A 27,329-nucleotide genomic window follows, 5' to 3' on the forward strand; every position below is an offset into this window, starting at 1 on the left:
GCAAGTTTTGGAAGATATACCGCAAGATATGTTCTATTGTATTATCAGCTGCATTTACACAAATGCAAAACAAGCAACAACAAAGATGTATCCCTTGATACCACTGCTCGAGCGAGAATGCTTGTTCAGCTTGATCCTTGATGGGTAATGGGATAAGGATAGACAGAAGCGAGGACATCGCGATTGTTGTAGGGAATTCATCCGCAAGTCATGCAAGTAGTGGCGGCAGTGACTGCGGAAATGTATCTTTTTATTTAATTTTATTTTACTCGTTGTACAGATTTGTCTGGATCAAAACCGCTGGCATTTTTCACAATGGACCACATCACTCCAAAGATTCGTTGTCATAGGAACCATCTCGGAGACGAATGACCGACAAGGCAATGTCATTAGATTTTCTTATAAGTAAAACGTAGCATAATGTAATATCTCATACGTAAAAACAAATACATGAGGAAAAATAGAGATGAAAATCACGACTTTTGAGGGGTATAATGGATAAGCAGTAGAGATGGGAAGCGATCAAAGGGGTCTGATTTTAACTTGCAGTTATATGAACATTTCTATCATTATTCACAAGATGCATTCCGATAAGTGCATCAGGTCACATTTATTGAGAAATCACTTCAGATTAATCGTGCAGTTGTTCTTTCACATATCGTTGTGCATGTGTGACCACAATCAACCACAAAGTTCCGACGATGGTAATTCAAGAACCATGGTAATTTGACAATATTACTCAAATGCATTACATTTACTGAAATGGAGTTATCTGAAAGGCTCAATTGACGCAAACAAAATATTATAGCAAAGGTTATGTCGTTGATGTCCAATTGCATTCCCTCATCACAGGTACACTAGAATGTCTCATTAATGTATCTTACAGTGTAAGGCATTATAGGTTCGTATCTTTGGCCTACATTACAAGGGACATGGGGACAGAGAGCTCAAGTTATCACTCTTGTCATGTAAATACATCTATACCTCATAATAAATGTTTTTGATGTCAGTGGAGAAATTGTCATGTTTCAAGAGCATCTTTACGCCTACATCCCCATTGTGACATATTTGTCTTTATCCGCGTTTCCTTGCGTTTCCTTATCTCATGTTTCAGTTAATTTCTACTGCAAGAAACAACAGCAACAACGAAAACGTAGACTTATTAAACTGCTGATGACATCTCGATGACAATGCTGTCGAGTCATAACTCTCCTGTAGATGTGTTCATGATAACGTATCAAAGATTGGATTTGATAGATGATATATAACAACTTTTTTTTCCATTTCTTCAAACATTACTTAGCACGATACTTTCATGTCATATGTATTTTGTTTTTGTTTACGTTGCATTTTATCAAATGAAATATTGCAGTGAAGATTGGCTTATAACTATAAAGTCATTAGAAAATGTGTGAAGGGATTAACATTTCAATTACAAATAATGAGCAAACTTATGTCAAGGCTTATAAAAAAAACATGAAAAAATAAACAGGGCACTTTCATGATGTATTTAGAACTAAAATAAACGTGTTCTTTCCCCTTTGCTCGGCTGGTGTGTAATCTTTAATTTATAAAAGTCATCTTCAACAAGGAGTGACTTCACCCCTTAACATGCTTAAGCCTTAAATTTATTATCTCCTGCCACAAATACTGTCCTCATTATCTAACAATTCCAAAACTGTCAGATGAATCATTCTGTTATAAAGTGCTGTATACATAACGGCAGAACTACTTTGAAACGGGCTTGACGCAAATTTGAAATAATCTGATAAATAAGCTGATAATTGATCACTTTGACACTATGAATCTGGCGTGATGTTGGCTCTGGCGTAGATTTGGATCGCTCTCATACGTGCAAAAGGAGGACGAAATGTATCCTTCTATTTACGGAAAGAACAAAAAAGAAACAAGGGAGACGTAGCAATCGTTCAATGTCAAGTTTGTTTCCATTTTTTGACAAGAATATAATACACATCTCACTTTTTTATGTAAGAGAAATAATATGAACAAGAGAACATAAATTGGACAGAATAACAAACTATCGTCGAAACCTTATAGGAACGATACATTGCAGAGATTGCTAATGTAATCAATGTGAAGTATCAATATGCCTTTCGTGAAAAAATGGAGGGACCATGAAACTTAAAGCACAATGCTTGTAGAATTGGGCCACTCGTGGGAAAAAAAAGAAATCAATGAAAACAAAATATAGTTGGAACAGCAGCAACAACAGCAGCAGCAACAACGACAAAGTTTTGAAGCTCACTAAAAGACAGAGGGACAAGCAGACACACACACACACACACACACACACACACACACAAATAACAAAATCGTAAGTCAATGTCGCAAATGTGGAGGAGCGGGTAGCGCAACAGCTGATTGTTTATTTTGAATCAACCAGTACTCAACCAGTACCTTCTTCGAAATTAGTAATGAACTCAAGGAGCATGACTGATGAAGGTGATAGATGACTGGATCTTTGCGCATGATCAAGATTATTTTAATTGGACAGTATCATAGGGCTAGTTAACTGAAGAAAGCGTTTGAACTGCATCATCAAGCATTTATCTTTAGGTTTTGTGACACTTTAGTGTTGACTTTTTTCTTTTTCCAGTATTTTCTCACTGGAATGCATATCCGACATAATTAAGTTGATTGTGTATTATCTGATGGTTGATCATGTATTATCTGATGGAAGATATGATTTGTGGGGTACATCAAGACTCACTTCACATTCACATTACTAAAACTTTTAATAATGTGGAAATGTGTTAATTCTAATAATGTGGAAATGTGTTAAAACGAAGTTTTGTGTACATATTCATTTAATGAATTTGTATACAAATCTGTGTAGGCTATATATAATTCTTAACATACTTGTGTATCATTACCCATAACTCTCACATAACATACAGACAAACAGTGCTGATTACACTATCATGCCCAGTAATCTTCAAGAAAAGAGCATTTAATGATGTGATATTATACCTGCTTCTTACTGCAAAGCAACACAATTATACGTTTTGGGATGATTCCAAGGAGATTTGGGTTTGACTGTGAAATCACATTTTAAAGAATACAAATATCTACACACAGGACAAACAAATTACAAAACAAAAGTGACTATATAAGGCCTGCATTTCTAAAAACAAAATCAGTTAATGTAGATGAATAACCAGGTTGAGGGAAATCAGTTTCTTTTACCCTGGAATCGTCTTAAGACCCTCATCTACATTATTTGTATGCATAAAATCATTTTCCTACTCCACACATAATTATAAACTCAGCAACTATGCGGTCCCCATCGTTGTCCATTTGGTTAGGAGACAACCTTTCCTTTCATTTGATATATGACATAACAAGGATGATAGGGTCCTATCGCATGTATGCTATTGGTAACATCCAATATGTTGTACTGATAAACATAACTGTTTTCGTTCATTGAATTATCACAATATGTTCTGTCTGTGCACATCAAAGAATGTATTTCTCTCTTTCGTCAACATAGTATATGTGGTATGCATTTCAGCGTAGCATCAACTTTCAATCATATTTTGTAGACATTTTGGTGTCCATTCAACACTGTCGAATTCATGACTTGTATAAGTTTATCGATGTATTGCATTTAAAATACCGTCCTATGTTCACCACGTTTTCAAGGGAATTCCTTTGAAGCATGGATTCGTTTTAACGCAGGGCTATTGAAGCGTATCGCCCTAAGGGGTTTTGGGTTTTCAACAGTAAAAAAAAAGGTCATTGAGTCCGAAGCTTATTCCAGTCACTACGGTGGTCGGTACCTATGGCTTTGGCACGATTGGTCTGCCGTTATATCGATGACGATTAACCGTCAACATACAAGAAGTTTCCAGGACCCAGCCGTATGGATTAGAATGCCGCTAAGACACTAAAATAGGCACTTACTCAACATCTGCATGCACTTGTTCACCGACCGGCGATCACAACGCAGTCAGTTCGGGTAAGCTGTCACAACACCCTCATTATTCATCTTATTACTATAGGGTCCAATAGCTATGTCCTGAGTTCCACACATTTTAAAGTTCATTGAATGCATGTTATGCAAGTGAACGGACTCACAAATTCCCTATATTTGAGAAAAGGTTATTGTTACACCATTATAAACTTTTAAAATTCATACTATCATAAGCACTGACTATGTCCGTAGCTCAAAGGAAAAATAAATGTTATGACATCATTTGGCGTGTATCACGGTCATCTGGCTGTATTGTATCTGTCAAAGGTGTATTGATTCCCGATGCCTTTTTCATTCACAACATTGTACCTACTACTTTCGAGAGGTTTGGCAGCCTTTTGTAAGTACCTAGACAAAGCTTCTATTTATCAGTGCACAAGGAGATTGATTTAATCATTCAATTAGTAATAGAAAATGTCTGATAGATTACAGTGCCAGAGTAGAAATGTCTGTATCATATCTTCTAAATGGACTCAATCTCATTAAACATCAATCGTGTTATGGCTAATAATGTTACTGAAATATCCTGCGAAGTTTAGACTAGTTTTCTGTGATGTAACTAAAGGTAGCGTATTGGCAAATGAAGTCTTGATTTTGAGATCTATAGCGGTATCACGACAACTATTTGTCGTTGTCAAAATGCATGCATATTAGAAATCTACAGACTCTAACTAAACCTATACATAATATCGCTACACTGCGAGAAAAAACCAAAACATAGCGTTTCAACTCATTCGATTCCATCAAAGTTTGTCAGATCAGCAAGCAATACATTTACAACCCGTTATGATTGGCTACAATTATGAATATACTTTTTTTTATACAGGCGTTTGCCTTTGATCATATTCTCTGAAATTCGCCATGAAGGAATCACAGTTATTTAAACCACAAATTATTTGATATGTGGCTAGAATACGTTATTTGTTACCAGGAATAATCCTGGTGGCGATTGGCCGTGTGTCACCCTCCACCATGCGAATGCAAAGGTTTTTGTTCATTGGAACGTTTTATCTTTATTTGCCACACCCAACGTTAAGGATGGGGACATGGGCTGTTCCACGCCACCGTACCCATTTCAGCTAGGGGGCATGCAGCAGGCGGGGCAGCTACACGCCGAGTTTAGGGAGTGGTCGGGAGTTTCTTATTGTCCGCTGACAGGATTCCTTGACTTCTGATTTGTGCACAGTTCACGCCGTGCTTTCAGGCGGTTCAATTAAGGTTATTGATTTTTGTGGAAGAAACCACGCTAGTGAGTCAGAAAGCCGAGTAGCTTCCCCTTTTTTAACAATGAGCTTAACAAACATACCTCCTTTGTATACACTACGCCAACCTTTACCTGCGCGGGGTTCCTTAACAGGGTTAAAACCGTGTAAAGAAACTGACTGCCTTGTGTTTAAGACAATGGGAACTTCCCACCACATTTGGCCTCCTTTCCCTACACATACCCTTGTCCTCCTTACTTGTTTACTATATTATTATTATTATCACGGTTGTCTCACGATCGCAATTATTCTTGACATTATTTTTTCCCTCTGGCTATTGCCCCATTTAAATCGGGCAGTGATAGATGAAGTATTATTTGTTTTTTTTTTAATTGCTGTGCAGAGATGAATGATTGAATATATAAAAGAATCATCCGAAAAATACCCTTTTACCATTTCCTCATTCTATCCAAAGAAATGTCATTATTCTATACATATAAAAAGGTGGACATGGTCATCTTTTAATGTAAAATCGTTCAGATGTCCTCACATTTTTTTATTGATCTCATTTTTTTAACAGCACTGTTTCACTTTTCACATGAAACTTTCGTGATTTTATGAAAGGTATACATCTTCTCGTCCGATCTTACACATATAGAATTTCTTTTCCTTCTCTCACCCTCTTTCGTTATTTCTCTCTCTTTAAAGCCATCATGGGAAAAAAGGCATTCATTAGTTATTACAAATAGCAACTCCTTGAACAGTTTAATGTTATGCAACACTATTTTTCCTCCAGCTGTTGCCCCTTTCAGATCGAGGATTAATTGACGGAACATTATTTGCTCATAACTGCTGCGAGTAGACGAATGATTGAGCATAGAAATAGATCTTCGCGTGAATTTTGTACCGTTTCCCCATTTCGTATATGGAATTATGTAAGTCTCTACAATGGCGCCTATAATCATGGTCACCTTCTATTTCATGTAAAGTCGTTCTAGTGTCCTAATAGTTTCGCAGCTGGCCTGATTTACTGCACACAATGATACTTTCATAATGTTATGTAAATCATTAGCTTCTTTACGTCGGCTCAAAAAAAAAATCAGAATTCTCGGTATCGCCAATACCTATGGTGTCGTGCGCAGAGCAGCCTTTTAAATGCATTATGGGATAGCTCATAATTTAGTCATGTGTTATGCATTAATCCATAGCACTTTTTTAGTATACAGTGCTTCATCTAGCTTGGGCAGTAATTGATGAAGCATTGTTTCCTTGAATTCATTGCTAATTGACGAATTATCTAACATAAAAACAATCTTTGCCTGAATCGTTGTATTCTTAATATTTCTCCATTTTATTCATGACAAAAATAGTAAAAGTATTTCAAGTGGTGGATGTGACCATTTTTTCTTTAATTTCACATCGTATCCTGATAGTTTCGGGGCCTTCATACTTTGCTTTTTCACATAGATACTTTCGTGGTTTAATAAATAGCATGAGGGTTTTTTTCTCCATCTGTTCTATTGCTATTGAGAGTTCAATTAGTTTCGTTCCTTTCTCTTCTCTTGTGATAACGAATTGCATGCCTTATAGTTAATACAAGGAAAATGTCAGACTTTCTCGAACCGTTATGCCTTATTCTAGTACTGAAGTCTATGTATAAATTGAATATATGCCATTCAAGAGTGATTTTCTTTTTCAAACTAATTTCGATTTTAAAAGGGGTGAGGTAACGGATTCTTTTTAGTTTCCAGAGTACAAGTTCACAGTCCATCTTATCTATACAGTTGGGACCTATACGTTTTTCCATCACAGTTTTCCGCCCATTCTTTTCGAGGCACCACTGAAACGTCGTTTTAATCCTGTCCGGCTAAAATCCCCTTCCCTTTCAGTTGCCTTTGCCTGTTAATAGGTCCATTGCTAAAAAATTCTTCAATAGTACTCCAGACAATAAGTTCCAGCTTCTTTGGCACCAGTTTGGAGTGAATACCGTTCTGTTCAAAGTCAATGGGATAATCCATAGTCAAGCTCTGTTTGCATGAGTGCGGAACAGCTCCTTCAGAATTAGGCCTGAATTTCGTTCACTGTTCCTCCTTAATAACTGCTTTTATTCTAGGGGTTTATTTTTTCCGTCAGAAAATGGGGCATAGTGCACGCTAAAGATTTTCCCCTTCACGTACTACATTTTCATTCAGATTTCCCTTCGCCAAATTCTGTATAAGATAAGTTTCAGGGACGGCAACCGACATTGGCAAAATCCATAACATCAGCATTCAAATTCAGGGAGTACATTAGAAAATTGCGATACCCTCATGACTAGGAATGACTCTCTTGTCGTAACATGTGTCATTCTACGGGCATTTGTCTCATTCTTTCAAGTAGGCCTACAGTCACATGAAGCGCCGATACAACATACCCTTCATTAGATAACAGAGATAAGTAATTATAAAGAAAGAGTAAAAGCAGTTCCACCCCAATATAAAATATTAATGTTACATTAGATCAAGATTCTTCTGAATAATTGTAATCGTTTTGCAATACATGATATATTAACATAGCGCGTGTTCCTCACATGTTGCATCATATTTGGTCATATTTCCATTGTTTACAACTAGTGGACAATGGTCTTTCTGACACTTCAAATCAAAATAAAATGACAAGGAGCTTTTTTTCCCCCGTAAATGTACAAAAAAAATGGTTTACCTCAATCATTTTAACGAGCACTCTCTTTCTGTTTCTATAATTTATTTTGTCCTTTCATCATGTACAACGATTGCACTGCAAACGTGATAATCATTCTCTCCTATGTTGAAACAAACAAACAAACAAACAAACAAACAAAACATCGAAACATAACTGGGTCGCTTGCTAACCCCAATCGATGCTTAGCCTTGTTTGAACAAATGGCCCTTATTCTTATAATGTATTCAAACTGCAACCCCACATTAATAAAAAGAAATGCTCTTAAAAGTAACGTGGTAAAACTCTATGTTTCAATCTGCTTTATTACGCAGCAAATATATTCTAAGGTGTTCTATTCGTTTCCCTGTTCACCATTGTTGGTCATAGTGATCAGTGTGCTCTTATTGGGAGTCCTTGTTTAGTCCAAACTGAGGTAAATAAATGAACTATTCAGAACCAACATGTAGCCTATCCCCACATTCGGGAAAAGGAAATTTCTTTCTTTTTCTAAGTTGGATAGATCTGCACTTTATTCGTTTTCATAGGGACATAATGGAAAGGAAACATAATGAAACAATTTATGAAATTAATGATCAAACAAAGAATTAATTAGTGAATGTTCATTAAAGGGGATGGCTAGTAACTGATCAGTGGGAATCAGTCGGAGTGCTAGGTGATGATTGTTCCATTTCTTGTGTTATTCATTTAAGAATACATTATATATCTGTTGTTGTGTGTAAATCATTTGCTTCAGAACGGTCTCATATTCAAGTAATGTGCAGTTTAATGCTCCGTCACTGTACAGGCATGCTAGCCTGGAAACATTAAACTGCACATTACTTGAATATGAGACAATTCTGAAGCAAATAATTTTCACACAACAATAGATATATAATGTACTCTTAAATGAATCCCACAAGAATTGGAACTATCATCCCCCAGCATTCCCAATGATTCCAACTGATCAGTTACTAGCCATCCCCTTTAAACATGTAAACAAAGTTGCCAACATGAGTAACAAAACATCGAGCTTCAGTCCTAACGTCGAGGATACCATGACATGGGAGCGATATTTGTCTCCTTTTATCTTTTTTTTTACCGCTTAATTAAAGACTGATGATTACGAATATGTTTATACTCGCCGGCTTGGAAGTATTAAACAACTCAGAGGTATTAGTGTTATCGATTCTCCTCCTTTCTTTGAACCCACGTGACCGAATTTTGATGCTATTGACCAATAAGGCCATCATTGTGAGGTATTCGTCTTTGTTTTAACTCTCTCTTTCTCTCTTTCTCTCTCTTTCTTTGCAGGGGTCGTGTCAGAATCCGGTAGGATGATGCGGAAGTTTCTCTTAATTGGTATTTTCTGTCTTCTGCAGTGGCGTGCTGCCTCTGCAGAGTCAGGTAAGCGTTACCATGGTTACGCCTAGCCTTCCAAACACATTTATCACAGACTATATCCACGTTATGATCATGATAAATGCTGTCCTCTCAGTTTGATTTATGCCTATATACATTCCAGTGTGAAATACGATATTCTTTTTTCAGTGTAAATGTGTTGTATATGTCTGTTGACCAGTAGTACGGCGACAACACAATCACAAACGAGTATTGGTTTTGCCATTTAACCTGCTTAGGTGTTATAAATAGATGATATAAAAGATGATATGAATAATTTATTTAAGTTATTTTCAATTGTGAGAAGCAATTGTTAAAGATCATGGCATTTTTCTTTAACTGATTCCTTTTTTCTCAATTAATATTTATTCATTTCCATTCAAATAATACAGTAAACATCAAGTCACTCTGGTATTACTTTACAAATATAAAACTGATGCAATGGTGAGCAATGGTTCACACACACACGCACACGCACACGCACACGCACACGGAAACGTACACACGGGTGGCAGCGTAGAGCAAGATGAGTGAATTTATGACAGACAATAAACTGTAGCTTTGAAATTGAATTGTTTTACGGTGTAACCAGGGTGGTCCACCTCAATGGTGTATAGTTGTTGCTGACCTATGTAAGTAAGGGATCTCGTCTGACCCCTCTGTCTAAATATGAAATACTGGAAACGGCATGAGCACATTGTGCTTATTATGCAATATAATAGTGTGTGTAATGTTGGTTTTATTCTTATGTTTCAATTTGATTTTTGCTGCTATAGTTGAACACGAAATCGTTACTCTGTCCGGGCAAGCATCGGTATACGTCCTCTCTCCGTTTTACCCGGAAAGTTACGATAACAATCGAGATATAATCTGGCACATCACCGCTCCGGTGGGTCATGGCGTGAAAATGGTCTTCGTCGACTTCGAGCTCGAGACCGGTTTCGACTTCCTCGAGGTCGGCTTCGGCTGGTCGCCCGAGTGGGAAGGGGCGGGCATTCTGGGTAGATTTACCGGGACGAATGTGACGTCAGAAATCGTGAGCGCAAACCAAATCGTGTGGATGCGATTCACGAGCGACGTGTCAACTTCTGCTCGTGGATTTATCGTCCAGATCAGCGCTTTTGAAAATGAAGGTAGGAAATACACTGCAAACATATCGTCTATATTATCACTACACATTCATTAAATGGAACTTATGGATCTTCTTTGATATATTCATTGCAAACTTAAACATCACTTCCAAAGGATGGAAAAGTCGCCGAATATCTATTTCAGATTTGGATATCTTCAAAGTACTCTAGAATTTTTGCCTTCCAATAAAATGTAATTCATATTATTTTGTGACAATCAAGTTATTACAGAAGCAAATAAAAAGTCAATCACATCTTAGAAAAAAACTAGTCTTGAAGTATTGAATTGGCCTTGAAAGTCAAGTCAGTTGACATGTTTGGTTTAACCGCAAAATGTGTTTTCGATTTCAAGTCATTCTTGAACGTTTGATTTTCAAAGAAGGTAATGAAAATGTCAACCTTTTGAATTTGGGAAAAATATCAAATTTCTTGAAGGTGATTGCTTTTTTCAGGTTTATCATCATAATCACTGGATAATTTTTTTCTGTTAAGAGTTTTACCTTTTGATTAGTGAAATAATGTGGAGACCGATCAAAGGATCAGATCGACAAACGATTGACTATAAATGGATGAATGATAAGACAGATTGATTGGCTCATAATATGTCACATTGTTTATTCATATAATTAACATGGTTGAACAGCAATAATCATTGTCTTGAATGTGTATATTTATAAACAAGATATACCTAAACATGTCCTAATCAAACATATTGTTCATCTAATAATAATCACAGGTGTGGAAAAAACTCTTGCACAGAATTTAGTTTGGTCATAGAAAAATGCTCCCCTTAAAAAAGTCCTTTGTTTTAATCTCTGATCACGCCTGGTGAACATTATCTTAACTCACTCTTAATTCATGAAGCACAGATAAGCACTCTTCCACCGTGCAGTCTATACTAGGGTGCTGTATACTAGTAGTTTGATGTCCTCAGACACACACATACAAACACACGCCATTCGATCATTCCCAATAAAGCCCTCTAATTCTTATAACTCATCATGAACGGGCGTGGACCGGTCCAACTAGGTCTCGATCTTACCAACTGGCATTCAAAGTAAGGACGATTCACTCGCACTCACAAAAGCCGAATCCTCTTTTAAGAACAAGATTATCGGAAATCTCCTTGAAATATAATCATAACCACAATTCGTGTTCCGGTATTTGTCGACATTCCGTTTATGCATGGCTGCCCACTGGCCTTTCACTCTCTGGCCACAATAATCGCTTCACCTATGTGAAGAATGCACGGAGGACGAGTTCCAGTGTTCGAGTGGACAGTGCATCAACAAAGACCAGGCTTGTGACGGCAACAACGATTGCTTGGACTTCTCTGACGAAGACCTATGCCGTAAGTCTCAATAGCTCATCTCGTTTCTTGTCCGAGTGCCCCCACACGTATAATGACATCAGCACCACTATCAGACCTTTTGAAAACCCTGTGCTGATATTTTATATGGACACAATGCAGCGGAGTGAACCCTCTTTTGACACACCAAAATAGTTTTCAAAAAAAAAAAGCAGAACATGTAGTTCCTTTCGAAAGAGGATGCTTGTTTGTAAATGATTGGACACTTTTGTGGTAGATTTCGGCTGAAGATGAAGCAGTCAAACTTAGCACATATCGTAAACAAGTTTCGTTCTTGAACTTGTAATATAAATCATCGCTGAAAACTTCTGGAACATTCCCTGAACAAAACGATGTATTTGCCAAGTATATAGAGATTACAGTTTGGCGCCAAGTTGCACAAACGCCATGATATCATGATATACAGTGTATATTCATTTACCTACCAATGCCCTGCAAATAGATTGGACCCCACACGTACGTGTGTGTGTTATCATGTACCATGATAACTGGAATTTACGTGCAATATCATAAGCCAGAAAGATCTAATTAGCTAGGATTTTTGTCAAATTCCGGGGAGGTCATACGAAGCAGTATAATGTGGTCATTATGTAAGATATTGTGCGCGTTTTCAAGTTCACTACATTATATCAATTAGAGGTTATTTTGATAAGAATTTGCATTAATATTGCAGTGAGAGATTGAGAACGAGATTAATACTGCACTGTTGTAGTAGCATATAGCATATATACAGGTCAAACTGAACATTTCAAAAGTGAAGACGAGTCACACAGAAGCATATAGAATTTTGTTTTCATGCTCTGTTCTATACCCGTAATAGCAACGTGCGAAGAGATCCCCCTGGAGGTATGTAGGAGTCGATTGGATTACGACACAACTTTCTTTCCTCATCAGTACGCCGCAAACGCCACGGTTGCCCAGCAACGCTTTTCAGAAGTTGTAAGTGGCTATCTATTTATCGTCTTTATAAATGTAACCGAATCGCGCATCTATTCTGTGGCTCTTACTAACTGCAGATCAGTTTTTATTCTTTATTTGAAAAATTAAAAGTTCTATACCTTTTGGTTTGCCGCAAAAGCAAACTTCACAAATCCTAAACAAATGTAGCCGTGAAATGATTATATAACGTAAATGATTAGAAAATAACTTCTGCGTACGGTATATATATATATATATTATATTCTTATATTTCTAATATTCTGATTGCCAACCATCATCTGCTGCTTGGCACTAATGGGCGCGACAAAAACACTCTACTTATCAAGAGCGACTGGGTATTTCTGAAGCATGAAAGTGAACACAAATTCATCATGTACTGGCGTGAAAAAACAAACAAACATTGATTATATCTTAACCACTCCATGGAATCTACTAGCAGTGTGATGATACTAAAGTCGTCATTGTATATATTTTTATGTTATATTTTATTACATTGTATTATATTATACACTACACTGGCTTCCTGTAGAAAAACGTATTAACTTCAAGATTCTTCTTCTTGTTTACCGTACATTGCGTAAATTTGCCCCTGTCTACCTTCAAAATACTCTTCATCTTCACCAACCACCACGTAATCTCCGTTCATCAAACTCGCTAAAATTACAGGTACCTCGAATCAAGCATAATTGGGGGGGATCGGGCTTTTTCATATATGGGCCCAAAACTATGGAATGGCCTACCAAAATCTCTTAGAGAAGCATCTCCCATTGATAGTTTCAAAAAGAATCTCAAGACATATATCTTTAATTTGAATTGAAAATATTGTATACCTGTATGTATAGTATGTGTACGTATATAGGACTATTGTTTGCTGGTTTATTGTCTTATTATTTTCTGTGATACTGTTGTAACGTGACACAATATGTACTCTGTTCTATAGCGCCTTGAGTAGCTTTATTAGGAAGAAATGTGCGCTTTATAAGAGTCTCACTATTATCATTATTATTATTATTATTACTATTATTATCATTATTACATTATACTATACTGTATTATATCATATTGTATTATGTTATATCATTATATTATATTATATTATATTATATTATATTATATTATATTATATTGTGTTATATTATATTACATGATACTGTAATGTATTATATTAATAATTATAATAAGGTGGAATAGCCCTCCATAATTCCCATCACTTGAACAATAAGAATTTGTTACCATATCCCCAAATTCAGCCAAATTGTTGTATGTACACAAGAAAACCAACAGATGTGCCGGTAATCTAATTTACGGACTTTGCGAGCTCGTAGGAAACGGATTAACATCTTGATTAGTCAATTATACACTTTATTTCGTTTACTTGTCATGCATAAGAATCACTATTTCAATAATTCTGTTACTATCTATGTTGCTACGGTTTTTTCCTAATTGCGAAATGAACGAAATATCGCATTATTGATGGTGTAAATATTATGTATTGTATTGTATTAATATGTGTGGCCGTCTAAGTTGTTTTCCTCTTTTCATCCTTGTATCAACAAAAGGTTGTAGCCATTTCTTCGTGCCACTCCCAGCTGATCACCTTCATGTGTTCGCTGCTCTACCCAGAGTGCGCGCACAACGGACCCACACACCGGATGTGCTACTCGGACTGCGTATCCATTAGTGATGCATGCCGGGACGACTACGAGCAGGCGTGGAATCGCCCCTGGCCATTTCAGTGCTCAGGATTTAGCGACGAAGACCAAGTAGGGAGCAGCTGCTTCGGTCCTTCCGGAGGTAAATCTGAGGATTTTAGTGCTAGGGGAAAACAATGATACAAGAAAAGCCTGAATCAAAAAAAAAAAAGACACAAGAAAAAAAGTTGAGTACGGAGTGCAAAGAAGGGAACGAATTTGAGAAGGACCTCAAACATCAAAGCAATATAGCAAGGTTTTTATGTGCAGAGCTACAGAAGAAAATGAAAAAGGGGTGAACAGAGCAAGATCTACGAAGGCAGAAAACAACCCACACAATTCACGAATAATAACCCAGTCTGATGAATGGCGTATCCGCTCCGAACAAAGATTAAAAGCACCAATCACTAGGAACACAAATACTTGGTCATAGAAACATGACTTCTTTCCTTTTCACCTTGCTGATGGCTTCGATGACAGAAATGAGTGCTCAAGTGAGGATAAATAATCCAAGAGTATTTGAATAATTTATCGTGTAACAAATCATAATAATGTTACTGTATTTCATCCTTCTCTTCTTCTCTCTATATCCTCTTTATCTTCTCCTTTTTTTTTATCAGATCCTGCTCCGTACATACCTTGGTCTCACCTTTCCAATATTCCTGCCAGATTGATGTCAGGTTTTTAAGTGTCACTGTCAAGCGTATACCCCATTTCCCAAACTACTTGACGCTACATCTCCAGTATCTCTGATTCCAGTGCTCACCGTTTGCTTGTTTGTTCTTTGTTTTCCATCGTATTAACGCACTTCATATCAGACATCTTAGGCACGCGGGTGTGCGGTACGCGTCCAGGGTACGACTCTGGAAGCCAGTCTCGCGTGGTCGGTGGCGTGAACGCCCGTAGGGGCGAATTCCCGTGGATCGGCTCCATGCGGAGGACCAGCGACTCGACCAGAGACCATTTCTGCGGAGCGTCACTGATCGGAAGTCGCTGGGCTATCACCGCTGCCCACTGCATGTACGTATTTTTTTTTTAAATCATTGGAACCATGATTTAATGGCAATCAACTTTTCATACTCCCAGGCAAGATTTAAATCAGTGTGTAATCTGTGCTCCCAGTGTGCGGGTAATATAAACACGATGCTCAGTTCGGAATGATCTATGGATTCTTTTTATCTGGCAATGTTTGAATAGCCGCAGTGATGAAAATTGATCGAGGTTTCACATACACTATGTTTACTATAATAGCATCAAAATACAAATAAGATGTACTTTTTACTTTATAAGCTATCGTCTTCCAAAATAAAACATTGTATGCAGGACAGTGCACTTTCTAGTTTACTTTTTCCCCAAAGCACACCGTTTTGTGATCAATATTCGACAACCATTGTTGTTGGGACAGGGGAAAATATGTATAAAAATGAAACTACCAGCTTTTAGGATGTTACATTTGCATTACTGGTGGTCGCACGATTCCCCATCGTCTAGAATGCGTGCATGTCTGAGCCTGACAATGTACTAAGTCCTTAAAAAAACTTTATACAGATGTATCCTACTTCCAAATCCTGATCCGAGTAATCGTCCTCTTGCATTTAATTATTAACCTTCGCTTGCAGAGGAACAAACACACGTCTCTAAAAATAATAGAAAATTACATTGAAACAAGCTCAAAAATACTGATGTCATCATGATAATGACTTTTACAACCTTGATTTTCTAGGTGTAAAAAACAACAACAAAAATTGGTACTACAAATATCCCTCCCTTGGTTAATCTTTGTTTTTCTTTGTTTTGTACACTCAGATTCTCCTACGTAGATCGCTTGATTTTCGGCACCATTGATTTAGCGGGGGAATCCAGCACCGCTGTGAGCGTTCTGGTCGATGAGATCTTCATCCATCCCGACTACGACGGCGATTCTTCCGACAATGATTTTGCCCTCATCAAGCTCGCCGAGGATGTCCCGTTCAGCGACTACGTCAGACCGGTGTGCGTGGCGGAGTCGACGGACGAGCTGAGAGCGTACCGACGCTGTCTAGTCTCTGGCTGGGGATTGACGGAACAGGGAGGTGAGAACTTCAGATGAAAATACTATCAGCATTCATACGTAAAACAAAAAGAAAAAAATCGGGATGACGATTGCGATCAACATCTCAGATTTTTTTTTTCATTTCTGTTTTTTTTTAAACAAGCGTATACACACGGTCAGAAATAGCAAGATTTGTATCCCGCTATATTCCCGCTTGAGTCTATCCCACAAACACAAAAGATATGGGGGCTTTCTGCTGTTGTTTTGTTTTGTTCTCATTGTGTCTTTTATGCTCGGGTTGGATGGGGTGAGCTGTTCAGCCTGTAAATCGGATTGATTAGTTACAGAGTCCCAAACTTTCGTCCCTTACTGATTACATAATAGAAATGATAATTCATAATCGACATTGATGGCTTTTATGTCTCTGATGATGATTTGGAAGATGACTTTAATGAGAATTACTTCCATTTCGATGTTTCTGTGCATCACGAACATAATGCCATGATTGTATAATAATGATGATACTAATATTAACGGCACTGACAGTGATGATAATGATTAGAATATAACTAACGTTGAACAAGTCATCGTCATCATGATCATCATTTTTAGTCATTAATAGGTCCATCTTTAACTTCTTACATTTTTTTTGGTGCTAAAATCATTTCTGGCATAAAAGGAACAAAAATCCATGCATTCTTTTTTACTCTTTCTTTCGTTTTTGATGTAGGCCGCATGTTGCCAGATACGCTCCAAAAAGCCGTTGTCAATCTTCTCCCATACGAATACTGCAATTCCACGGAATCCTACAACGGTACTCTGACCGAAAACATGATATGCGCCGGGTATGAAAGAGGGCGAATTGACACTTGCCAGGTAATATTCCAGACAATTTTCATATTTTCCCATTATGCAGTATATAAATCGACAACTCCATATATAGATTTGTGGAATTCATTTTCGTTCTTGCGCAGAGAAACAGTACTTTGAAAAACCTTAAGCAAATTACACTGAACAGGGATGATGACATAGGAGGTTCACATATTTCAGAAATGTAGCAGTGTAATTCCATTGTAAATACCGCTTGCTTGCGAGTTCACCTGTGTATAATCTATGCATATTTTGTTCTTTTGTTCTGCTTCCTTGAGCTCCAACTCATGCATTTTTATGGTGACTCTGGCATGTCATCATCCTTGTTCATTGTAATTTGTTTAAGATTTTGAAAATATTCTTATTCTTCATCCCAATTATCACGAATTCTGAAACTCTGTCCTCAGTATAACTAATTTATAGTTGTTCAAATGTACAAATCTGAAAATCATATGGAGGTCTCCTTCAATGTTTTTTTTTCATAATTAGAAATAATTTCTAGGGAACATGGCTCAACAATGAATTCATTTCCCTCCTGCTGGGTACTCAAATATTATATTCATGCTGACCAATTGTATCAAAATAAAACCAACGAAAAGAATCTCCATGGATTTGTTCCAAGTGTGTTTATAGATTAGGATTGACGAATGAATCTATTCTTAGGTGAGGACGAGTCAATGAATTTTTAATTACAACACAAGTAGCAAACTGTAATCGCGTAAGGAGTGAAAACAAGGCATTCGCGTAAGAATAAATAATAAAGTTAAAAAATGGCCCGCGTTTATAGAAGAGAAGAATGGCATTGAATATCATTTTGACCTTTGACCCACGAAGGGAGACAGTGGCGGACCTCTGACGTGTGAGGGCGACGACGGCAGGTGGCATTTGGTAGGGGCAACAAGCTTTGGCGAGGGATGCGCACAACCGAATTTCCCCGGTGTCTACGCGAGGATCTCGCAGTACCAATCGTTCATAACGGCAGTGGTTTCTGGAGGTACGTATAACACACTCAATTGTAAATGATAGTGATAGAGATAAGTTATCTTGCCTTATGCTTAACCTGAAATAGAGAAAAAAAACCAGCAAGTTGCGGATGTTACACCATATACTTTTATGCGTGTGCTTTATACAGACGTCCCTGTTTGTCGGCTGATTCGTCTTTTATCTTTATCTGTATATCACAGGAAATAAGGACGTGCTAGGGGTGAAGCTGTAACACCATGCATTTACTAAAATAACAGGAGTCGAATAAAAATAAAGACAAATAAAATACCTACATTTCTTTTATATAGAAATATCATAGCGCAGTGATTTTAGTTGCCTGTTGCCAATTACAAGGATGGACAAAACGGCGTCATCTTTATTACGATGAATTGTTCCTACAAGTTCCATGTTATATAGCATAGAAATAGCGCACGGAACGGAACGCGAGGTTTTTGTAGATAGGTGCCGCCTCTGCGTACGAGCCGCTAGGCGATTACGCAGTGCGCACCATTTGAATATACCGAGCGTCCACTGCACTTACACTGTCGCACAACGGAATAAGTGGGCTATTTCTTTTATAAAATAGCGACTTTTGATCAATACCCCTTCCCCCCCCCCCCCCAAAAAAAAAAAAAATATATATATATATATATAGAAACGACATTATACACGATGAGTGATAGACAAATTTCAACGCGATAACGCCAGATAACGGCAATCAAAGGCCAGCTCACATTGCGATTCTTGCGATGGGTTGTAGCATCGCAAGCGTTGTGTGCCGGTTACGTTAGATCAATGGCACGCCCGGATGAATAATGATACACAAAATCAAGGCAATATCACGAGAGTGGTATATCACTTCTTCTTTTTTTTTGCGCGACATCTGCACTCCCGTGCAGTGCGCGATAAAAGTTGAATGCCACGTGACGCGTTTTGACCAATTACCATGCTTGAAATCCGCTAGCTATATATAGAAAATACGCAAACATGTGTAAATATTTAAGTATCATTAGCTATCCATTTGTGTGATACTTATGCATTCATGATATACAAATACCATTCTATCTATCTATAACTATCTTTCTGTCAGAATTTAAAAAGACAAAATACTTACATGCTTTGTCATTCTTTCAGAACATTCCAACCTCTTCTGTCTTTGAATTTGACTACTGTAGCATTACAAACGAATCAGTAATAGCAGAGACACAGGGAGTATAGAACACGCACATTTTGTTTTTGGTTGTTGTTTTTTTTTTTGTCGCAACATCATTTGCATTACCAATGTCAATATCATACATACTTGCCTTGTTTTACAGCCATTAGGCCAGGAATAACTGACATTAATCTCGAGAAAGGTTCTCAAGTCGTGATTTCTTCGCCGAACTACCCCGACGACTACGACACGGATACACTGTTGGTCTGGAAGATCACCGCCCCTGAAAATCGTAGCGTTAGAGCAAACTTCCTCGACGCCGACCTCGAGTTCAGTTACGACTTCGTCTACGTGGGCAACGGCCTCACTCCTCTCAGTTTTACGGAAATCGCGGCGGTGACTGGGTACGAGAACCGTCCCTCACTGACGTCGAGCGGCCGCTACATGTGGGTGATGTTTACCAGTGACTACACGATCACCAGCAGTGGTTTTCAATTAGAACTCTCGGACGTTGACCCAAGAGGTTTGTGTGCACCTATATAATAGCGTGATAATTCACTTTGCGTGAATTACTATTATTTTAGATACTTTTGTTGTTGTTGTTGCTTATTATTGAAACAGTGATTGCGGAATGTTTAGTATAGCTGATCCTGTTGTGACCTGTTTAGAAAGCAGCGTCTTTGTAGAGAGAAAACCAAACCACGTGAGAGATCTACCGTGTCTTGAGAAGAGCTATCAAAATCTAAACTTTAAGAAATTTGCAATACAATGTTTCCATTTTTTCCACTACTTGTTTCGTCTCGGATGTTGACTCACCAGTTGTTGTCTCACCAATGGCATCTTGTGACAAAATGTCTTTTAAATAGCTTTGCCGAGTGAGGCTCCAATAGGCTTGCAAAATATGTCTTTGTTACTCTTCCTGTCCGTTGTTTTCTTTGCTAAGATGACAATTCTCGCATAACTGTGGGTGAGCAAGAGATCACCCAGCTAGCCTCGCCGAACTACCCGGGAGACTACGAGAGCAACCATCACGAGGTGTGGGTGATCACCGCTGCGGAAGACTACAGTGTCGTCGTCAAGTTCGTCCATTTCAATCTCGACTTCTACACCGCTATATTGGACTACGGCTACGGGGCAAGCCCAACGGGAAGGTCGTTGGAAGGGACCCTATTCGGTGAACAGCTGCCAGCAGATATTGTGTCCCCCGGAAATTCCATGTGGTTCCGATTCATCAGCACTGATGATGTGGCGAGCAATCGCACGAGAAGGGCCATAGCGGGAAGAGGTTTTTTGATGAACGTAACGTCTACGTTAACAGCAGGTCAGCATCTTATCCCAGAAATTGTGATATCGATATTTATATGTAATGATTATAGTAATTGTTTGTCTATCACGCCCGACCACTTTTAATTCAATACGTGTATTAAACAAACAAATCTCCTTTTATATAACATGATAAAAATCAACGACAAAGTGGAGGTTTAGCACGACTTTCTTTTTAAAAATAGCATATTCGTACTAAGTGTGTTGCTATGATGATAACTCGAAATTGTAATAAGTTAGATATTCTTGGAACAATGTTCAAAGTTGACTATCATTCTGTAAAGATAAAGATGTAACCTTTTTTCACATTGTTTTCTAGCATTACTGAATGTAATCCGGAATCGCAGTGTGATTGATGTAACACTAGCCCTATCCGTTTCGTATTAATTTCCTTTCCATATGAGTGTTTGGGAGTGTCGTGCATTTTTATCTCATTGGAACAGGAATGGTTAATTGCCAAAGAATGTTTTCAAACTTCTGCTTACAGGGATCGACGACTGCCTAAGTGGACCGTGCTTTAACAATGGTACCTGCATTGATCTGCTTGGAGGCTTCCAGTGTAATTGTCCGGATGGCTTTGGGGGTGACGAATGCGGCTATGGTAAGGACGAGATAATTCCATGGTATTACCATTTCAAAGGAGTCGGTAATTTAATTTCTATATTTAAAACTACTACAGCCGTAGTAAAATGACTTCTACCACTACTGCTAATAGGGGATTGCGTACAAAAGGGAAAGCATTTTATCCCTATGATCAGTTTGATCTCCTACAGGTCAGACGAAATATAATAATTTTTATGGTAAAGCGTGATGACTGTCACTGCTCAGAGGCAGTGGCGGTCATCGTGATTTGCATACTCGGCTAGCAATATTCAGCGCAATGCTACCGAGATTCGTCACAAATCAAAAGTTGTAGAAATTGAAGTGCGTGTTCCGAAGGATGGACAGAGAGGGTTATACCAGGTCGGAATTGTCGGAATCATTCCTCAAAGAAAGGAAGAATTACAAAGGTGCTGTTTGTTGCATTTGTTGTCTTATAATTATCACCTACTATGAATTCCTTTTATACGCATATCGAGTATTCAAACATGTTTCTAGTGTTGTTGGTGCTTTTCTCTTTTTCTTCTTAATAGAAAGGAAGTGTCCGGAAAAGAAGCATGTCAGGTCCTTCACTCATCCAGAGTTCGGTCAGAAATGACCGGGAAAAAAGACCGAAAACGATTTCGCCCTTACATTGATTTTCCACTATTCCTTCCCGTAATTCTATACATTCAGATAAAAACGAGTGTTTGTATGACCCCTGCCAGAACGGTGCAACGTGTGACAATGAATACGGATCGTTCTCCTGCATCTGTCCACCAGACTACGTCGGAGAACTCTGTGAAACTTATATTGATAACAGTGAGTAAAGTCTTAAGTCAGCAAATCCAGCGTAATTTTCAATAAGGCTACAATAGGAGAACATCAAAAAAATGAAAGTCTCTCGAGGCGAGTGTTATAAAGTCCGAAATGACATTATTTCTTTTTCGAAATCCCGAGATGTGATGTATTCGAGCATCTTTCAAAAGGCATCTTTAATGCTGTCATCAGTCGGGAAGTGATACACAAACACGGATTTGCTACAGCCATTAGCCAATAGGTCGTAAAAAAGAAAAAAAAATTGTGAATGTCATCTAGCTACTTGTGAATATAATCATATAGATAAGACTATTGAATGTGTTCATACATACGAACTCTTTTTCAGCAAAATACTTTCTTGATTGGCCGACTGATTAATTTCCTTGTGCAGAAGAGCGCCACCTATCTTTCAACTTAATATGTTAAAATAATTTATGTGTATATAATGCATATAGTTTCACAGAAATAGTGAAGTGTAAATCTTGCCTCAATTCATGTTCCAGGTCCATGCGAGAATCACCTCTGTGCCAATAACAGCACGTGTGTACCCATCGGGCAGACGTACGTTTGCCAGTGTCCCGTCGGGCTCATCGGACAGTACTGTGATCGTGGTATTTGTTCTCATCTTACACTTTTTTCGTAAACTTGTTATTCCTTTTCTTTGATATCAGTTCGACTAAAAACTAAGGCTAGAGCCAGGGAAGTTTCATAGCATATTTTGAACTTGTATAGACCATTGAAATATGCTGCTATTTTTGCATTTCAATGTTTCGAATCATATTTGGTACTTTGAAAAAGTATATTTTCATAACGGCTGATAGCGAATTTGGTTGTGTGTTTGCCATTCATTCAACGTATGATGTGAACCTAGGAGAAAAAAAAAATCTGAAATCTTAAATCAAGATGTTTGTGTCAAGAACGAGTGTCGCAAACGGAAAGTAGAGGACCAGCAGGAGCTATTGCCCTCCCTTGACTTTAGAATTGTCCTTTTCTCTGGACAAGAAGCATACACTTTAATAAAAAAAAACATAAGGACTAGAAATGTGATAATAAACGTTCTGAACCACCCTTCAGATAAAAGCAGCTGAAACACCTGAAGCATATGCAAATGTGCAAGATGGTGAAAAGGATTTCCTTCGCCCCCGTAGGCATAAGGTTTGTGAATGTGTGAGTGTGTATGTGTGTGTGTGTGTGTGTGTGTGTGTGTATGACGTGTTGTATGTATTGAGTATGTGAAGGCTTGAGTAAGTCTACATTCAAATAAAGAAATGGATATCACCTTTAAAAATGAAGAATTGATGTTAACCAATTCGAATCAGTCGTGATACGCCAAAAAATATTTTATTTTGAAATACTCAAGGACATTCCTTAGCAAATTAAGTTGCCTAAGAATGAAAGGAGAGTAAAAGGTTAGTCAATCCTTTTTTTTTTCTTCAAATGATAGAATTTATTGATTTCTCGAAGCAACATAATTTTACAGAGGATAAATGAATTACAAAGTTATTACTTCAACACAATCCTGCTAGTCAATCCTGCTTATTTGTCTTCGGAGTTCAGAATCCATAGTTTCATTTGTATCCTGAAGTAAATCTTGCGCATTCAGAATGAGTGTTGAAATAATAATATACGCAAATGAGGATGAAATGCGAAGTGAAAGATGTCTTACTAAAGCCTATTTTGTCCCTCATTTTGATACATAGAGCCGTGCGATGGCGACCCCTGCCTTAATGGAGGTACCTGTGTGACATTCCTATCAGACTTCGTGTGTCGCTGTCCCTCTGATTACACCGGAAGTTATTGTGAAACCGGTGAGTCACCCCGTGATTTGCCCCAGGTCACTAGAATTATTCAGCAAACGGTATTAAAAAGGAATGTTGTGACGAAAAAGAGGTCCTGATTTTTCCATATGTTTTTTTCCGTATGATATGTTTCTCGTTATGCAGCTGCCAGATTTCGTACTTTATAGTCATATTGATGGGGGAAATTGACAACTATAGATGAAGGCGAGACTGAGACACCAAATCATATAATTTGGAAGAAAGAGAATTAGAAGTAGAATGGCAGGGGATCTAGGTGTGTAGAGAGGGAACATAGAGCAGACATCCTTAGCGAAATAAACATATCTTAATAAAACTTATGTCCCTGAAACTTGTAATGTTGATATCAAAGGATTTGACTCTCGATTTATCCAGCACTAAATGACAGATGGGGAGAAACCCATTGCAGTCAAAATTATAGTCGAGAATTAAGTCTACAATTATCTCTGTATATAAAATCATTGTCAAGACAGTATTGCGTTGATACTGTCGAAAGTTAGAACGTCTTCCGTATTGAGGATGCGCTGCCATTTTGGCTGAGCGCAAATAGCAACGAAGATTCTCCGGATTGAGACACAGATATCTGTGTTTAAGACACACGCCCTCTGCGGTATCAAATATACACTTGTAATGTATGACATGGAAACACAGAACTAGAGTTCTGTGCATGGAAATAGTAACCAACTGATCTAGCTACTTCTTCCCTCTTCCACGATCAGATATTAGGAATCCGTGCGATAGCAACCCATGCAGCAACAGTGCAACCTGTGTCGTCTCTGGGACGGCCTACTGGTGTGTGTGCGAGCAGGGATATGCTGGATACAACTGCGATACAGGTAAGATCGAAAAGCAAAAACCTTTAAGAAATTTAGAGGCGAATGTGTGAAGTGGATCTGTTATGTATTCTGACATCAGTGTCATGTCTTGACATCCATGTCATTACAAGATCAGCCGTGATATCAGCAAGATGGCAATTTAGCCGAACATCACAAAGACCTGTCATACCACCCCTTCAATTTATGTCAAATTCACTTGATGTGGAGCGGTTACCATATCGAAATTAATAGATATGTAGATAAATGGTATTTTATTTAAGTATTTATGTCTCGCAGTCATACGACTGAATTGCACATAGAATTACATCGTAAAAAAGACAATAAATATTGCAAAACAAGTATTCATACAAAAGAAACTCGTAAAATACTGACATTAAGAAACGAAGTCATACGACACGACAGAACATGTAGACCTACAAACTGAGCAAGCCGTAAACATAACATCATAACAAAAACACAGATGATCAGGGTTCGGTATTCACACTCTCTCTTTCGACACCTGTCTCACACACTGTCACACGCCCTTTCGCTCTTTGTCCTTTTCACTCGCTCTTTCTCTCATGTTTTTTGCATACGCACCACCACGCTCACACAACATATTGGTACATTTTCAGACCTGCTGATTTCCTACTCTCGTTACACACCAGTGCTCACTCACGTACACCTGATCATCAAAGCCTATACTGATCAATGAGATTCTTCTCGGGAGATAATGTACAATGTATACCTATTGAAATATATTGCACTGAATTATTTAAGGGGGATTCTAAAATGTACAAAGTATATATTTTTCCACCCCCAAAAGGGTGAAAGACAGCAAAACATGCTCCAAACAATAAATTGGTGTAGATGAGTAGAGATAAATAGGAGAATAAGGAAAGAGGGGCATGGGAGGGAAGGAGAGATAGAGACAAAACCGGGTAAGCGGAAGAAAGGATAAAAAAGAAGGAAAGACGAAGAAGGTGTATGACAACAAAACGCCTATTGAGTGGGATATATGCGAGGACCGAGGGAGGTCAAGAGAGAAAAAGAAATCGAAATGTTGGCTGCAGCAAGTATTACGCAGTTCTGCGTGGCACGTGACACCTGTACATTGTGTATCATAACAAACAAATTATCCAATGATTAAAATAACACGCAAATTTAACGCTTTCATAAGTGTAAGCCACAGACTCTACACGCGTACATTATACCTCTTTATACAAAATATATCATCATTGTGGTGTGAATAGGAAGGAGTAAGAGGGATCAGATCAATGAACATAAAAATTGATCGATGTAACACAAAACTCATTAACCGAATACGACATGCGACATAATATTGGGTAAGCTAGTTCTTCTTCTCGTAAAATAAATGTATACAGTTAAATGTGATTATCATTGCATTAAAAAACATGTTACAATCATACAGTACAAAAAGCACTGCTCAAAGTGATATTATGAATTGAGATGTAAAAAAAAGAAGAAAAGAAAAACAAATATAGACATTGTAAATTAAAAAAGAAGAAGGGAGAAAGGAGTAATAATGATGACGAAAACTCCGAGTGAGCCGAATATGAGAGAAGCCGGAAAGGTCAAGAGAGAACGGGAAATAGGAATATTGATTGTAACATACACACAACGGGAAATAAAAACCTACCCATTGCAAATCAAAAGCTACAAAATGAAATGTCATATAAACCCCACATCATTACATATACAAAAATATATCATCGATGCAGTATACACATGTAGATAGAAGGGAGAAAACCAGTCAATGGTCATAAAACTTGATCAAAATATCGTTGGTTCATTATCCAAATAAACGTGCATCAAAAATTGTTTTTGCGTGGGATTATTATACTTCTCGTGACATGAATATACTGTATACGGTTAACCGTTGTCAGTATCATACAAAGAAAGCAATGATACGGTAAAACACAAAGGGCTGCATAAAATACCATCATGAGTGAAGGTACAATATTGATAACAATTTCCGAGCAATTTTAAGAAAGTTGGCAAAACAATGCTCACAATACCAGGAAACATTACAAGGAAATAATAATTGCCGATGAACATGATGCAGAACAAACGTAAGACCTGTATAACATCATTTGGAATTCAATAGTTTAGTCATGAATGGTACTGGGCTATTTTTGTAACAGTTGGTACGGCACCTAGGCTCTTTGTACAACTTTTGTATGTCTTGAAGTTCTTGCACAATATAAAGAATCACAAAATTTCAAAGCTTCAGAACGTATCATGCCAAATTGTCAAGCATTATCACCTTGTGACGTCTCGATATTTTGAAATGCCAGTTTTACCGATATGCCTCTATGTTTATACTCAGATATCAACGAGTGCTCTAGTCTCCCTTGCCAGAACGGAGGAACATGCCTTAACGAAGTAGGCAGGTACACCTGCCAGTGCCGCCCTGGTTACTCCGGAATAAATTGCGAGGAGGGTACGAAGTCTCCATTCTTATCTTCGTCCCATTCCAAATGTAGGCCTACCTGTAACAGAGGCCATTTGGAT

The 27,329-nt window shown here is 37.9% G+C and overlaps 1 protein-coding gene across 1 annotated transcript in view; it reads left to right on the plus strand.

Annotated features, from left to right (window-relative positions):
- LOC139723666 (uncharacterized) overlaps window positions 1-27,329 on the plus strand; it is a 39,841-nt gene that overhangs the window by 9,505 nt on the left and 3,007 nt on the right. Inside the window, exons 3-19 of the mRNA XM_071634891.1 lie at window positions 9,187-9,279; window positions 10,050-10,406; window positions 11,647-11,754; window positions 12,593-12,711; window positions 14,271-14,505; window positions 15,221-15,422; window positions 16,209-16,474; window positions 17,165-17,310; window positions 18,139-18,298; window positions 19,605-19,964; window positions 20,385-20,762; window positions 21,252-21,365; window positions 22,040-22,165; window positions 22,666-22,773; window positions 23,863-23,970; window positions 24,699-24,815; window positions 27,145-27,258. Of these exons, the coding sequence (XP_071490992.1) occupies window positions 9,187-9,279; window positions 10,050-10,406; window positions 11,647-11,754; window positions 12,593-12,711; window positions 14,271-14,505; window positions 15,221-15,422; window positions 16,209-16,474; window positions 17,165-17,310; window positions 18,139-18,298; window positions 19,605-19,964; window positions 20,385-20,762; window positions 21,252-21,365; window positions 22,040-22,165; window positions 22,666-22,773; window positions 23,863-23,970; window positions 24,699-24,815; window positions 27,145-27,258 (3,111 nt within the window). The remainder of the gene's footprint in view (window positions 1-9,186; window positions 9,280-10,049; window positions 10,407-11,646; window positions 11,755-12,592; window positions 12,712-14,270; window positions 14,506-15,220; window positions 15,423-16,208; window positions 16,475-17,164; window positions 17,311-18,138; window positions 18,299-19,604; window positions 19,965-20,384; window positions 20,763-21,251; window positions 21,366-22,039; window positions 22,166-22,665; window positions 22,774-23,862; window positions 23,971-24,698; window positions 24,816-27,144; window positions 27,259-27,329) is intronic.

The sequence above is a fragment of the Diadema antillarum genome, unplaced genomic scaffold (genome assembly GCF_040938485.1).
Source record: "Diadema antillarum isolate AM-2024a unplaced genomic scaffold, OU_Dant_1.0 scf00000197, whole genome shotgun sequence".
Lineage (NCBI taxonomy): Eukaryota > Metazoa > Echinodermata > Echinoidea > Diadematoida > Diadematidae > Diadema > Diadema antillarum.